Below are 16365 nucleotides of genomic sequence, written 5' to 3'. Positions count from 1 at the left end.
TTCAAAGCTTTGCAATTCTACTTTAACATCCACAGTCAAGTGCTGAATGGTGAGCTATGCAGATATTAAATGCATATTCCCAAGGAGGAAATTTTCCATGTGTCTAGAATAATCAAAGAAGGTTTCACTGCTCAGTCAGCTGAGCAGTGGAGAAATGTAGTCATACCAAAGGAAAACTCCAGGAACGGACATTTATAGCTGGCCTGCAGTTTGGAAGGCAGGTTGGCTTGAATGACTTCTTGGGGTTCCACTAAAATATCTCTGAGCCTGCTTTTCAAAACAAAAACAAAAACAAAAGCAAAAAACAAAAACAAAACAGGTCACATATTTTGTCTCAGGCAGCATATTCTGGACAGAATGGTTTGATTTTTCTAGTGAAACTTCAGAGAGCTGTGGTAGCCCCAGAAGTGGGCTTGGAGATTAGAAGACAAGTTTTGTAATAGGAAGGACATACTGTTGAGCCTTGAACGTAAGGTGGGGCAATGTAGCAGAATCAGAACCAGTCTCCCTGGACAGGACACAAGGAACACGAGGAGTGAACCAGGGTGTGAGCCTGGAGAGAGCCAAGGGCTAGGGACTATCTGAGCCTCCAATAGAGCCAAGGGCTAGGGACTATCTGAGCCTCTGATGTTGCTGGGGATTCTTGACACCATTGTAGGCACCAGGAAGCCATCTGTGATGTCAATCAGGGAAAATGTGATTAAGCCTGTGTTTTTTATTTTTAAATTTAAACTTTTAATTTTTTTGAGATTTTCATAAATACATAATATACATACTGTATATAATTTCTATTTTTTAAGGTCTCTCTATATAGCTCTGGCTGTCCTAGAACTCACTATGTAGAACAGACTGGCCTCAAACACAGAGATCCACCTGCTTCTGCTTCCCCAGTGCTGGGATCAAAGGTGTGCAGCACCAGGCACAGCCATTTCTACTTAGAAAGAAGATCTGTGGCTGGAGGGGTGGCTCGGTGGTTATTAGCACTGGCTGTTCTTCTAGAGGACCTTGGTTAGACTTGTGGCACCCACATAGTGGCCAAAAACCACCTCCAACGCCACATCAGCTTCAGAGGATCTGATCCCCTTTTCTGACCTTGGGCATTGCATGCAGGTGGTACACAGATACAATCTGCAGACAAAATACTGACACACATAAAACTTTTTTTTGTAAAGTTTTAAAGAGGATCTTTGATTGACACTCGAATTTACATTTTGGAAAATGCAAACATGAAGAATTATCTTTGAACCCAGGTGGAATCTTATGAAACTCACATCACATGGCCCTGTTGTCACTTAAAGGTGGCAAAGCCATAGCATAGGGTCCTAGTAAAATGCCCAGCTGGGACTTAACAGCTTTTCTAGGGATAACATTCACGTCTCTGTGTAATGAGAGAACAGCAGGGGTGTGGCAGTGCGCCTAGACTACTTGTACAATGCTCCCCAAGGAAAAGGCAGCAAGGGCTCACCTCTTACCTGCCTTGTGAACTTCACAACACGCCAGCTTTCCAAACCTGCCGAAACACCAGCAGCAACATGCCAACAGGCGGCCAGTGTTGGATACCAAAAATGTGGCTAGTCCCACACAACAGATTTTGGAAGCTTAGGATTTTGAAAACCTGTATGAACAATTTTTACATTGATCGACTCTTGAAATGAGGGTATTCTGATTTTAGTCCCTTTTTAAGCTCAGCTTGTTTTCCACTATGGAGTATACCACCTGTTTCCCATAGGGATCTTGGCTAACAAAACACTAACATGAAATGTCCTTTTGAGACTTCCGTTTATATCACGTTACATTTCTTACTCGTTTTTTTATATGAATTGAAACTTTTCTCTCTCATACATATCCATGTGCATACACAAAGCCTAGTTCTATAGTTTCATTTTTATATGCAAATGAAACCATTTATGCTGATTAAGGTTGTCCTTGTAGTAGGTTCGTAGAAAAAAAATCACCGACTTTTGAAGGAACAAGCTTAGCAGAACCAGCCTCTGAGGCCTGAATGACAGTCTACAGATGAATAATAATGAACTATAACCAACGGGCAACTCAACATTGAAAGTAGTGCCTCATTTTATTTGACCTCTGTCTAATGGAATTGAGATTAGGTGGTACCTAATTGTCTCCATTGAGATGTTGGATGTTTTGGTTGGTTGGTTGGTTAGAAACTTGGGCAACAAGATAGAAATGTAATTAAAAATATTTTTGTTCTCCAAGGGAAACTTATAATTTTGAATTCCAATATATTGGCAGCAGTGGTGGTAGAAGGGAGTTTAAGAAAATAAAATAAAATGGCCAGATAGGGTGGTGCATGCTTATAATCCTAGCACATAGGAGGCAGGTGGATCTCTGAGTTTGAGGCCAGCCTGGTATTTATTTATAGTGAGTTTCAGGACAGCCAGAACTTCACAGTGAAGTCCTACCTTGAAAATAACTATAACAAAAACAAAAATCAAAAACAAAGGGGAAAAAAAAGACTCAAGGCAGATGTGAGTTTGACCGCAGACTGCTATGAGAACAGAAGAAGATACAGTGTGCCTAAGCACAGCACATGACCACAGACGCTCAGCCAGCAGCAGCTACCACAACTTAGCCAGCATGTCCAACTGTGAATAGCAGAAGAGACACATTCAAAAGGAAAAATGACTTGACTACCCAAGAGATTCAGGACACTTGGCTTTTAGCTTGCAGGAGATTTTCCTAAGTAGTCAGTCCCCAGATCAGAGACGGAGAGACAGCTTGAGTTAGGGCGAGAATACAATAGTGCTCAATTCTCCCAAACAGTTACTTCTTTCTTTCGGCAATACTGGTAGGAAAGACATAAAATCTCTTTACATTTCCATAATAAAAGTCCATAGCCACTTATTCATTATCCACAAAACACTCCATGAAACAAGAAAATAAGGCTTGTGTTTGCTTAACCCCTGAGGAGGAGCAGCAACACCTGATGTATAAATACCATGGCAGAGCAAAAGCCTGCCTCCCCTCACTAAACAAAGTCTTGGGACAATAAGATGTGGTGTGCCTTTCAAACCCAGTGAGCTATCTCTGTGTTGCAGAGTCGGTTTGACCATCAGTGGACAGATTTGTGGTTTGAGAAAACCAATGTATGGTCTTGTCCCCTGCCAAGTTCTTGGTAATAGAATGTTATATAATAGTGGTATAGAGGCTGGAGAGGTTAACTCAACCTCCTAACTCAGAGGTTAAGAGCAGAGGGCCCAAGTTGATTCCCAGCACCCACACTGGACAGCTCATACCTGGTTGCTTAAAACTCCAGCTTGGGAGGACTGACGCCCTCTTCTGGCCACTATGTTCTCTGTACTCATGTGCACAGACCCACATATACACACATAACTGAAAGCCAACTCGTCAAAATAGTGATTGTTGTATAACTTTGTAGATGTACTAAATTCCACACTGAGCTGAATGTAAATGTGGTGAAATTTATGTTATGTGTGTTTTAACAAATAAAACCACACAAAACTCTAAAAGATGCATTAGATGATATATTTTTTCCAATTCTGGGTGGTATCTGTAGCTTTCTTCCTAGTTGTGTATACTACTGTCACATGCTATGCCCTGAATGCCTACATGTGCATCCACTCTGCACAAATCTCTGGTTCCACTTGGTAGCATTTTGGCATCACTCAGGAACATACAATGTGTTTGTCTCCACTCTTATTTTCAGTAGATGCTGAGTCACATTAGCTGCACAAGCACATAAGCTCCTTGGCAAAGACTCTTTGGCTTTAGCACATATTTATCTACTTTAGAAAATTCTCCTATCCAAAGGGCAGGCTTGGACTGGGTTTGTGTCTCTTCTCTCCAAAGGCACGGCATGGCTTTATTAGGAGATATGGGGAGGGGGGAGCGTCCCAAAGCCATGGCTGAGACAGTTTCCAAGTTTCGTCTTCCAACCAGCTCAGCTTGGGCAGGGTGGCACTCAGGACAAAGTTGATATTGTTCTTTTATGAAGCACAGACCATGAGAGTTGTGAGCCCAAGCACAGAGGACAAAGGAGAAAGAAGGTAACTGGAAAAGACAAGAGAGTATCACCAAGAAGTCCTTGAGGAAGAGGGTGTTGAGTGACCCCAAGGAAAGGCTCCAGGCAGCCTCAGAAGCTTCATGCTGGTCTAGACTGTCCCGGATAAGCAGGGAAGGGTGACTCCAGCCTCCCTCCCTGCAGGGCGGAGCCCACTTCCTGGGCAGGGTGCTTTCTCTCTCCAGCCAGCACATTTCAGCCGCTCCTGCTATACTGCCTCTTTCCAGAAATATGAAGGCTTGCTATAGATGAACAGGCCTGTGATGGCCACAGCTACCAAGAGCAGGGAGAAGAGAACCATGAGGCCGATGTAAGTGGAGTGAGGGAGAGGCGGGGACAACGGCTGTTCAGCTGGGATCATGTTGGTCAAGTTCAGCATGTAGCCCAAAGTCCACCCTGCGTTGCTGTCTTTGATCTGTTAACAGAAGGGGAAAATCTTGTTGTTCGTGGTCCAAAATGATAGTTTGCAGTCTTCATGTATCCCCACCCACATAACACTGAGTAACCGATAAGAAGATAACACCTTGTATAGTTCGAACTATAGATTAATTCTATATGCTACAATTGGGGGTGATGGGGGAGGGGAGAACAAAGCAAATGATTAAAGGAGAGGTTGGAGCCTCACCATTAGAGTCTAGAGTGTCAGAGTTTGGTGATTGGCTGTCCAGTTCACCCGCTGGGAGCACTTAATTCAAACAGACCACAGAAGGTCAGGTTTCTTTCTATTTCATGAGTTGAGGTGCTAAGTGAGAGGTGACAGGGAGTAGGTAAAAAGATGAAGGAATAATGGCTGGCTCTAGTCTTTTACATCCATCTCAGGCCAGAGAAGCCACATGGAACCAGGGCTTCATGAGGGAAAACGTGGGGAAATAATTCCAGCAAGTCACCTTTATAAAGTTAGAAGGTTATATGTGCCTCTCTGAGAAAGGATTCTTATTAAATTATAAAGCAGCCTCTGACCCTCTCACCTTTAGAAAAATAATGTCCAGTCACTCAGAACTTACAGGAATAGGGGTGGTATTTGCATAACAATTTTGGAAAGGTTTTATTACAAAAGCTGTTCGGGATGACATAGAGAAGTTAGCGTACACAGACAAGCCTAAAGAAACTCTGCACATGGTGCCACTCAGGACTTCTGATGTCCTTTCTTTGTGACACGTCCTTCCAGTCCTCTGTGAACATGTAGCTGTTGTTTTCACAAAACAAATAAGTTAAGTATTACATCGTATCTGGATAATTCACTTAGGAACACTTGGTAAACATGACTCCCTTAATATATTTCTGGATCATCACTAGAATATTCTTACCATCTTTTAAAACACACACCAGTGTAGACCTCCTTTTAGCCATTTTAACCAAATACTTGGTATCTAAGGAGTGGGGTGATGCGACAAAATGATGTGTGTGCTTTACGGCTTTCAGCACATATTGCGCCAACTTACAATACTCCTTTCTTCTGAACTCTGACACATACTGATGATAATATGAAAAAGGACTGTTTTTTCCTTTCAGTGTGAGATAGGGGAGTCATTACCTGGACTTAGAGACATCAGCCCACTTCAGTAGCATTTATCCCAAGAATGTAAATCAAGACCACCCTGCATCTCAATCAAATCTGAAGCAGACCCTTCTAGCAAAAGAATAGACTGACAGAGAGGAAGGAGGTCTAGGATGTTAAACTAAGGAAAAGGTTCCTTTACGTGAGCAAGATCTGCAGGGAAGTCAGTAAGTGCCGCAAGTGTGTGCACGGGGCGGCTACCGTCCTGCTCTGGCTTGTCTGAGATCTTTGTGGGTTAAAAGCTGGTAAACCTATTTTAGGCATTAGCAGGCTCCAGGCTAGCAACACAAAGAACACCGTTCTGTTTCCCAGCAAGCTGGAGTCATACGGCTGCTTGCTTCTTTACTCCTGGATGCCTGCAGGTGGCACTGTGGCAGAGCACAGCAGGGAGGTTATTTCCTAGGTCTCGCTCTAGGCCAGGTTGCCAAGCAACAGCCCCAGCAGCAAGGATGATAAGAGACCAAGTTCTTCATTTCCTGGATCACAAAGGAGGCCTTTGGGGGGGATTCTGTAGCCAGGACAGGGGCTAATGAAGTAACATTAAATGAATGAATTGACTCTTTGAGAGCCAGTTACAGTTCTATGGGCAGGACGGTGAAACGGTGAATCCCAATCATTAAAGACAGTCTACAGCTGCCTGCTGTTCCCAGAAGGGCTTGTCATGAATGCCAGCCGGTGGAATGGTGGAACTGGCATCAATCCAAATCAAAACTAATTGGGTGGACACCCAGCTCTTCTAAGTTCAAAATTGCTTTGTTACCAACTCCCACACCCCCAATAGATTCCCAAGTTACCTTGCCCATAAAATGAATCTGTTCCCAGGAACTGTCTGTGAAGTTATAGCCTTGCAGGAGAGAGAGGATGTAGGCGCCCGAGAAGCAGTACTCACTCAGGTACTTCTCCTTTACTGAAGGATAAGATGTCTTTGTCTAAAAGAAAAAATAAAGGAAATATCAAACCTCTACAGCGAGCCTCTCTCTGGCTCCTTCTCACTACTAGACCCAGTGAAGAGACAAGGAAGTCCCCAGCTCACAGAGGTCTGAGGCTCAGGCTCTACCACAGGCTGTGGGGATGGTGTGTCACTCCTTCAGAGGCCACAGGGTTTTAAGTTCAAGTCTCCCCTCCTGAGGAAGCTTTTCTTCCTAGGGGCTCTCTGTGAGAACAATGAGTGTGCTAGGGGAAAGGAGGTTCCTTCGGTCTAGGAGTTTCAGAAACAGTCAGCTTCAGCATTTCAGCCCATCCCTTACTCAGCAATCATGTTAGCAGATTAAAAGCTGCAAGAGCATCATCTGAGGGCCTCTGCTCAAGCAGTCTCTGACACGCCATTCACAGAGCCGTTAGAGTTTCTATAGGCATCTTAGGGAGATCATGTCCAACGAAGTCCTGTCGCTAAGGTTAGCGCGGAGGACAGTATCAGCATCCCTTGGGAAGGCGCCAATCTTCTCCCCAGGGTTATCAACCCAGAATCTGCATTCTCACTTGATGATTCTGTCTGTGTCTGTTTCTTCCCCCCACACCATCTATGTTCATCAAGAAAGGTGGCACCTCCCTTTCCTTCCCTCCTGTCTTCTCTGCCTGGTTTTGGTATTCGTGTTAACACTAAACCTGCAGAGTCTGTTTGGAGGGATCATTTCCTGCTTGTTGTATGGAACACCTGCTGCTGGTTCTTCCTTAAAGTTTAGTAGAAATTCATAACCCTTTCCTTGAAAAATCAAATCAGTAATATATTACAAAAAAAAACATGTACCATGATCACGTTTCATTCTAAAGATGTGAGAATGGTTCACCATATGGAAATCAATAAACGTGACATAGCATATAAATACAAGAAAACACCATATAGTCATCTCAGCAGATACATAAAAACTCTTTGATAAAATCCAGCAGTCCTTCCCTTCTGATTAGAGCCCTGAAGGACTAGAAAGAACACATGAAGGCTGCCCACCACAAAGCAATAGCCAACATGGCACTACACAGAGAAACCTGACAGCACTTCCTCTGTCCTCTCTCTCCCCGGGTCATCAGCGCAGTGCGTAGGTTCTGAGTAAAGTGACAACCAGAGGAAGAAATGGAGGGGAAGAAGTCAAACCGTTCCTAGCGCAGACACGACCATCGTGCCTTATTCTTTTGATCTAATACTCACTAGAGCAACACTACCAGAAAACACTTCCATGTTACAATTTAGTCAAAGTAGTAGAACACAAAAACAAACACTCAAAAAAGTTGGTAGCTTTGCTGTACACTAAAAATGGTCTTACAGGGGCTGGAGAGATGCCTTGGCTGTTAAGAGCACTGACCGCTCTTCCAGAGGTCCTGAGTTCAATTCCCAGTAACCCTATGGTGGACCTGATGCCTTCTTCTGGTGTGTCTGAAGACAGCGACAGTGTGCTCATATACATATAATAAATAATTCTTTCAAAAAACTGACCTTACAGACAAAAGAAATCAAGAAAATAATCCCCACTCACAGTGGCCTCAAACAAACAAAAAACCAGCCCAGGAATGAACCCGATCAGAAAGCTGAGCAAAACTGCAATAAAAATGTTCACACTGAAGAAGACACTGAATAGGAAGCCTCTGACCACATGGACCAGCATAATTCATACTGTCACAGATCCCTGGCATTGCTGTTGGTGGAGCAGAAATCAGTGCTCTCATGATGAGAAAACTGCACAAAGGCTCCTCAAAATGCGTCAAGTAGCTGTGCATGACCCAGAAGTTTACTAGCATGGGCATAACCGAAGGAAATAAAATTGATTTCAGAGAGAGACCTGTAGTCTCACTTATTGCAGCATCATCCAGAACAAAACAGATAGGGAATTAACCTATGTTCACAGAAAATGAGGCTATATATAAAATAAAATTCGAGTTAGCCCTATGCACACGTGTGGGTACACACACACACACAAAAAAAAAAATGACATCTTCCCTTTTGTACAATACAGGTGAACCTGGAGATTATTTTGTTAAGTCAAAGAAACCAAATACAAGAAGGCGAATACTGAATGATCTTTCTCATATGGAATATTAAAAGGTTACCATTCATAAAGAAACTCATCATTATATAGTTAATAGAGACTCAAAAAGATTTCATAGCATTGAGGCAAGGAGCAGTGGTTATTGGAGAAGGGGAAAAGCAACTGTACGAGGAAGAGTAGGTCGGTTAGGAGATGAAAGGTCATTGCCAGGCAGGGGTAAGCTCTGATCTTCTCTTGCAAGGCAGGTTTGCTATAACTAGCAATAACAAAATACATATTTAAGAAGGTTGTTGAATGCTTGCTCCACAAATAAATGATACATGATTAGGGTGAAAATTAGGACCATTACTCTGATAAATGTGCATGGTGCAAATATATCCATCAAAAATAAAACAATAGAAAAACCACCATTTAAAAATAAAGGAAAGATTGATGGGGGGCTTTTGGGATGATCTTTTTTAAAATCCTGCATAAAGGATAGATGTGCCTGCTTCTTCTTTCTTTCAACTGTAAAGGCCGTGGGAGCCACCCTGTATCCATGACAACAGAACAGAAGAAGCAATGGCTGAGTTAGAAAGAAGAGAGTAACCCCATGTAAGCAGCTGCTTGTCGCAAAACTGTGTTAAGTGAGAAATGTAGGATGTTGCTTAAGCCATCATTACACCGTCAAGGAATGGCCCACTCTGTGGCCTCCTCTAACACACTGGCTGGACCCTTGTCCCAGACCAGCATAAGGTTGTGTGCCACTTCACATCCTCCATGACACCGAGGATATGGAACCAATTTCACAGTCGTGGTTTCTGGTCACTTACCTCTACCCAAGATTTTGAGCAAAAATTTTTTGTTATCTCAGTCATTTTCTCCTGAGAGAGGACACTGTTTTTTGCTATCTTCTTAAAAAAATCCATCACAAAGTAGAAAGCAGAAAATGCCTGTGGAACAGAGAACAGAGAGTTTCAGGCTGCGTCCCACACACAGGGACACGGACTCAAAGCCCAGAGCCCAGCTACGGGCAATCCCTTGCCTCAAAGAATCGGTCTGCTCCCATTGCAGCTAAAAATAAACCCAGGGGAGGTTCCTTTAAAGATACACAGTTTAAATTTTCTTATATAGAACTCATATCTAACTTAGCAAAAATAAGTAACTGTGTGCATTAGTCCATTTGTATGACACTCAAGTTTTGTTTTGTTTTGGGTTTTTTGGTTTTGTTTGAAATCTTCCAGCTCACCCAGTCTAAACAGTTGTCTGGTAATAGAGCAGGCATTCTGCTTTTATCAGCTTTCTAAGAAAACAACCAAGAAAGTAAACTCAGCACCAAATTTATCTATAAACGAATAAAAAGGTGGAACCTAGTATTTTTTGACATTGTTTAGATGAAGCCCTGGTAAGCACATTTGTTGAAACAGAAACAGCTCCACATTTGGGATTAGGAACCTCTCCCCCAAACTGGCCACTTGACTGATCCCTTCTCTCGATTCTGTATTGTTCTGTCTTGTTCATCGGTTCCAACTTGCTTGTCTGCTTACCAAGCTCTAGGGTTTAGTGTGACTCTGCCCTGGCAAGAAGCTTTGTAGAGATGGGGTGGTGTCAGGACCTGGGTCTCTTTCCTCCACATTTGTGTCTGAATCTACCTTCCAAACATTTTTTTTTCATGGTTCACTATGACTGTAAGTAATTTGTTTTTATGTTTGTTTGTTTGTTTTCAGTTTGGAATACATCTTAAGTATAATAAAGGTGACAATATTCAATATTGCAAAATTTCTACTAAAGTAGAGCTTACATCCTCACAGACAATAGTGTAGACACTCTTGATTTGATGGCCCTGTAGTAAATACTCTACATATCTTAACCCTAGAATTGCTGTGAAATTTAAGCGACCGAGCAAGGCACTTCTGTACTGGAAATCATAAGAGTAAATATTTTGATAATATTAGAGCTGAGGACCCGCAGTCAGTAAGTACTTATTTGCATGAATCACTAGGTTTGATTCCCAGTACTACAAAAAAAAAGTATTTTTTTACCTTTACATTTATTTATTTATTTATTTTTATTTTTCCCTTTTCTTAGATATTTTCTTTATTTACATTTCAAATTTTATCCCCTTTCCTCATTTCCACCCCCAAAACCCCCCTATCCCATCCCCACTCCCCGTGCTCATCAACCCACCCATTCCCACTTCCTGGCCCTGGCATTCCCCTACACTGGGGCATTGAGCCTTCACAAGACCAAGAGCCTCTCCTCTCATTGATGTCCCACAGGCCATCCTCTGCTACATATGTGGCTGGAGTCATGGGTCCCTCCCTGTGTACTCTTTGGTTGGTGGTTTAGTTCCTGGGAGCTCTGGGAGTACTGGTTGGCTCATGTTGTTGTTCCTCCTATGGGGCTGTGAACCCTTTCAGCTCCTTGGGTCCTTTCTCTAGCTCCTACATTGGGGACCCTGTGCTCAGTCCAATTGATGGCTGTGAGCCTCCACTTCTGTATTTGTCAGGCACTGGCAGACCTTCCAAACTTTTATGTGGACTCAGCCCCTGGTTCGTGTGGAAGTGTTCACTCCTACACACTGTCCTGCTTAGTCAGCCTCCTATTTGGATTTTAGTCTCTATTTTCCATGTACATTTTGCTGTGGGACAAAGGTTTATAAACAGGATCAATCACAGATCCACCAGAAGGGATTGTCGAATAAATTTTTTGTGGATCTTTCAGTTTACTTCTTGATGTCCATTTTTCTGATTGGAAGATCCTTAGCTTTTCTCAAATTCTCCAGAATTTTGTAGTCTCCTGAGGGGTTAAACAAGACTGGACTGTTGAAGATGCTATGTTAATGAAAGAAGCTAATCACAAAGTACAAATAGCATTTGATTCTCCTGGGATGCTGGCTCCTGTGATAGCCTGGGCGGGAATGGAGTGGAGGTGGGGGTGGGGGTGGGGGTGTGACCATAGGAATAAAGAAAGGGAAAGGGAACAGGGTCTTAGAACCCCTTTCAAGGACTTCCACCCTATGACTTTTGGAGACTGTTCAACATGACAGTGCTCTGAAATCGAACCTCAGATCTCAGAGAGTTTCAGACTGTGGGACATTTTGGATTTTGAAGACATTTCATCATTTGCTATCACAAGGACAGATGTAAACCTAAGAGAAAAGATCAAAATTTATGCACACCCACACTGATGTGTAATAGTGTACAATTAACACTATCACACAATTAACACCATGTAACCAACACTGCTGTCTGATCGTGTGTGATTAACACCATGACACATTTACCACCGTGCAACTAACATGGATGTGCTAGTAGTGCACCACTAACAGTCAAGGGAAACTGAAATGGTGCAGTATCAAGGCCGGATAAATGGATCACCGTGGTCCACACTGTACAACGGTAACACCTGTATGACCCCTTTGTGTCAATTTATGGGGAGGCTTGGGTGTGGCAAACCTCGGGCTGACACGCCCCATTACACCTCTGTTCTTCCTATGAAGAATTCGTGTCTCTAGTGGAGTTTGTTCTACAGTCAAAAAAGCTATCTCGTACGGTTTCTGCATACTTCCACTGCATGCAATATGCTCGACATATGAAATACGTTCTATTTAACTGTCGAGGTCATTGACAAGGCTTCTAGTCAACAGCAATAGATTACTAGCAGCTAAGTTTTTGAGGGGACTCAAAGTCTAGGCAGTAGCAAGGGCAGAGAATAGACTTTAGATAGACACCTGACTGTCTGTCATTACTGCCACCATCAGCTATGAGGCAAAGACCCAACAGCACTATTGGTTGCCCTCCAAAACAGCATGCAGGGTGTTCTGGCCCACATTTCTTCACAGCTGAGATGGTGGCAGCTGGTGGGCAGAAATGGTCATTATGGAAGATTTGGTGACAGTGAATGGTGCCAAGTAAGAAATGGATGTGACTTCATAAGCAGAGGTGAGTGACATCAAGGAGGATGAGTTTGTACACTGGATGCCACCAAAGATAACAATCCCACTGAGCAACTTGTCAGTGTTCAGGCAGACAGACAGACAGATAGACAGACAGTGGAGCTCTATGTTTCCAGAGAAGAAGAGGGCACACAGGCAGCAGCTGTGACAGGCTCTGCTGCACAGGGTGTACATGCAGCCATTAGCAAGCACATAACAGGGCTCCTCCACACTGATCCCAGAACTGCAGGGACGAGCAAGGGAGACATCTAATAGGAAGTGCTCCCGGAGGACAGGCCCCACAGTGAGAGCTAGCCCTGCAGGAACACACGCACGTTTCTGCTTTACCGAAAGAGTCCAACCCTCCTGTGCGGAATGAGTGTGCGTGTTGACAGTCTGTCTGGGTGTAGGGCAGCAGAGGCGCCCAGTGCAGCAGATTCTGTATGGCGGTAGGTGGTTACAGATCATGACTCTGCAGGAGCCTTCCTGCCAGAAGCAGGCAGAATGGGCAGCCATAAAAATGAGAAAATGAGAAAAAAAAATCCAAATGAATCCTGAGGCCAGCAAGCTTCCTCCCGGTTAGTGTCCAGGTTAGTGTCACCTCACTTCAACCACTAACACAGGTGCCCTGAAAACTCAGACCCACACGGTGACAAAGAGACAAGAGGAGCTGCTCCAACAGCTGAGCATCCGAGCATCCTGCAGCTGCGCACGGGTGTCAGCCGAGAAACTGTCAGCCACTCTATACCAGCCAGTAGTCCAACCACAGAAGGTGAGCATGGAGCCTCGGCAGGGGAAAAAAAAAAAAAAAAGCAAAGGGAGATCAATAATGAGACAGGCACTAGCTAGGCAGCTCAGGGCTTTGGGCATTTTTCCTAAGGATGCTTCTGTTTGCTAATAACAAATGTGGTTTTGTAAGCCTAGATTTTCTCACTGTGCCTTTAAAGATTTTAGGTTGTTTCACCTTCGGTCATGTTGAGATCCTTTGAGAACTTCGTGCTTACTTTGTAATAAATGTTTCCAAACCTGATTTCTTTCAAAGGAGAAGGAAAACAGAAGACAACATGAAGAGGAGGAGGAGGAGGAGGAGGAGGAGGAGGAGGAGGAGGAAGGGACATCTATCGTCACAACTAACTACGTGGGAGTTTGGAGGCAGGAGGCTGCAAGTTCAAGGCCAGCCTGGACAACTTAACAAATTCCTGGTTCAACATTAAGAAACACCTATTCATAAAGTTCAAGTAAACTTAAAATCGTTGCATGTGGGTTTTTAATCATGTATTTTGTTGGCCAGCAGGGCACACACTTAAGTAAAGCATGAGCTTTAACTATACTTCTCTAGCTCTGCTCTTTCTTGTTTATGTAAGTTGTACAATGTGTTCTTCAGAAATGATTTCTAAATTACCTCATAAATAATTCTCAACAGATGTTCTCTCCTTCCTGTTGGTGTTTCTAGTTTGCTTTGACACTGGATTCAATCTAGATGCCAAGGCCACAACGGAGCCAGACTGGAGGACACAGGCTGATTTTTACTACTGCATTTACAAAGTGACCGTAGAGCATCGGGGCTGAGTGCAGTCATAGCAAGGCTTCCCTCTGCACAAGCTCTGTGCCTCACAGCTCCGGGTTAGCCGGCTCTGGGAATGACAGGTTTGCTTAGGTTTATCCTTCCTAGCTCACGAGAGTGAAAAAGCCCTTAGCTGTCTGCAGCAGCCTTATTCACACGCCTCCCTCTGTGCCCCACTTCCTTCCTCTTCAAAAAGTTGCACTCAAATCAGGGAAAGACCCTGGTCCCTGAAAGCCCTGTAGCAGGAACCTAGTACCAGTTCAGCCACAAGGCATTGAAGCCAGGTTCTGGCTTGGGATTGATGCCAACAGCTGGCCAACTACCCTGCAGTCACTGATGCTGCCATACTCCTCCCAGGAACCTGCAAAGAAGGACGGAAAGCTATCTCTCGCCACAAGGCATACCTGGGTCCATGGCTCTCCCCACTGTTCTTAGAGAGTACTGAGAACACCTACAGTTCACAGCACAGGTCGGATTACAGCACACCCAATGCTCCCTCTCCTTGGGGCTTTTTATGTGACATCAGGTTGGGCATACAGACCATGCAAACAAGCAAACAAACAAACACCTCTCATTCTGGGCTTCTGGGGTAGAACTAAATCTCCTTTCATCTGTTCTTTTTCCTGAAGAGGGAGAAAGGCAGACACAGGCCCCGATTCTTTGATCAGCATTGTGGACAACCAACGAATGTGTCTGTAACCAGGGCCTTGTAGTCGGCACTTGCCGGATAGTAGGAAACTCTTGCAACACACTTACTTCTTAACTGTGATTACAATAGTGTTTGGTCTCAGCAAACAAACAGGCAGTTTGAATAATTAACAGATCAAGGGGCCTCTTTCCTCTTTAGCACCAATGCCTTACTTTATTCTGGACAGATTAGGAAAAGAAGGAATTGGGAGTCAGGATCCAGTGACCATGCAGCCCTCCAAACTGCAATGAAACAGATGCCTATTTAAGTTCTCCCTTAGTGGTTCCCAACCTTCTGCTTCCCAGATGTTTCTTAGAGAAGACATCCCTCAGTGGACTCATCCCATGCCTGCTGCTATGTCTGACATTTAGGGTATTGCTCTCAGCAGACTCTGATGGCTGCATAGCCTGCAGCTAGCCTTCTTCTTCTGGAAGAGGGTTCTGCTTATGGAACCCTCGTCTTATCCAGCTAGACGAACCCAACAATAATGAACCTAAGGCAAACATGGTATTAATTCCTTTTATCAGACGGCTCTGGGGTGTGCATTTCACCGTGGTCTGGCCGACAGACTCTGAAGAGGTACCTGCTGGTTCTGGTGTGTGAGAGAGATGCATGAAGAGACACCTCTCACTATTATTCTCTTTCCTACCTTGCCTTGTCTGGGGATGACACAATGCTTGGAGCAGCAGCCACACTGTTTGCACCATGCAAACGTCAAGAAGATAACGAAGAAGGCAAATCTTAAACACTGACATCATTAGGCCAAGTAACAAATGCCTAGTTGTATCCAGACACTACTGTATGTAGGCTTACATTATTTAAATACTTTATATGCATGTCTTGTGCAACTTGTAACACCAAACACTCTAACCAATGTATCTCACCATTTCACAAACTTACCCCAAAACTCCCATGGAGAGGTGGCAGGAAGACGCCATTGAAGGCACACTGGGAGTAAGGGCAGTGGCTGTTGTCGAAGAGCTCAAGGATGCTCTGGTGGCACTGTTCGTAGTCTCCAGTGCCCTGGATTTGAAACTGATCGAACGGTAGCTTCTTTTCGAATCTTTTGGTGCAGGGAGTGCCATAGAGCTCACTTACATTCACAACCTTCTCATAGCCTGGGTTAAAGCACGGGTCCTTAAGGACGCCACCACTTGAAACCTGAATGGAAGAAGCACTTGAATGCTAATTGATCATACTCAGTGAGGTGTCACCATGTCCCTGTCCTTGCCTTCACTGCCCTTGGGGATATGCTTTTAAATCCTGAACCCAGAAATGCCATGAGTTGGGAATATCTCTGGTCTCTCAGTGCTAAGCACACAGTAGGTCTTACAGGCAAGAACCTCTGTAAGACTACAGCCTAGGTGTGCTTGTGTCTGCATTGCTGTCCCCTTTCTTCCTCCTCAACCAGACTGGGAGCTCCAGGAGCGGGAAGACACCTTAGGTCTTTTATTCCAGTAATGAAAAAAAATAGAGAGGTCTTAAACCCCCAAGGAAAGAAAGGAGAAGCTGCTGTAGATAAGAGATGTGTGGACTTTGGAGCCTAGGGCACCTCTCAGCTACACTTGCTTCTAGATGGCAGTCTTGATGATGATGGTTTTAAGAACAAGAGAGTTCCT

General features: G+C 44.0%; 1 protein-coding gene across 2 annotated transcripts in view; it reads right to left on the bottom strand.

Annotated features, from left to right (window-relative positions):
• Positions 1 to 880: 880 nt before the first annotated feature.
• The window catches only part of Entpd1 (ectonucleoside triphosphate diphosphohydrolase 1), a 128880-nt gene continuing 113395 nt past the window's right edge, over positions 881 to 16365 (bottom strand). Inside the window, exons 7-10 of one of the 2 annotated variants that reach the window (XM_021151676.2) lie at positions 15647 to 15907; positions 9391 to 9510; positions 6395 to 6529; positions 881 to 4457 (exon numbers count right to left, since the gene is read on the bottom strand). In XM_021151676.2, the coding sequence (XP_021007335.1) occupies positions 4251 to 4457; positions 6395 to 6529; positions 9391 to 9510; positions 15647 to 15907 (723 nt within the window). In that variant the 3' untranslated portion in view covers positions 881 to 4250. The remainder of the gene's footprint in view (positions 4458 to 6394; positions 6530 to 9390; positions 9511 to 15646; positions 15908 to 16365) is intronic. The other variant, XM_029472705.1, reaches the window with a different exon arrangement.

The sequence above is a fragment of the Mus caroli genome, chromosome 19 (genome assembly GCF_900094665.2).
Source record: "Mus caroli chromosome 19, CAROLI_EIJ_v1.1, whole genome shotgun sequence".
NCBI lineage: Eukaryota > Metazoa > Chordata > Mammalia > Rodentia > Muridae > Mus > Mus caroli.
This window is presented reverse-complemented; position numbering and strand designations above follow the sequence as displayed.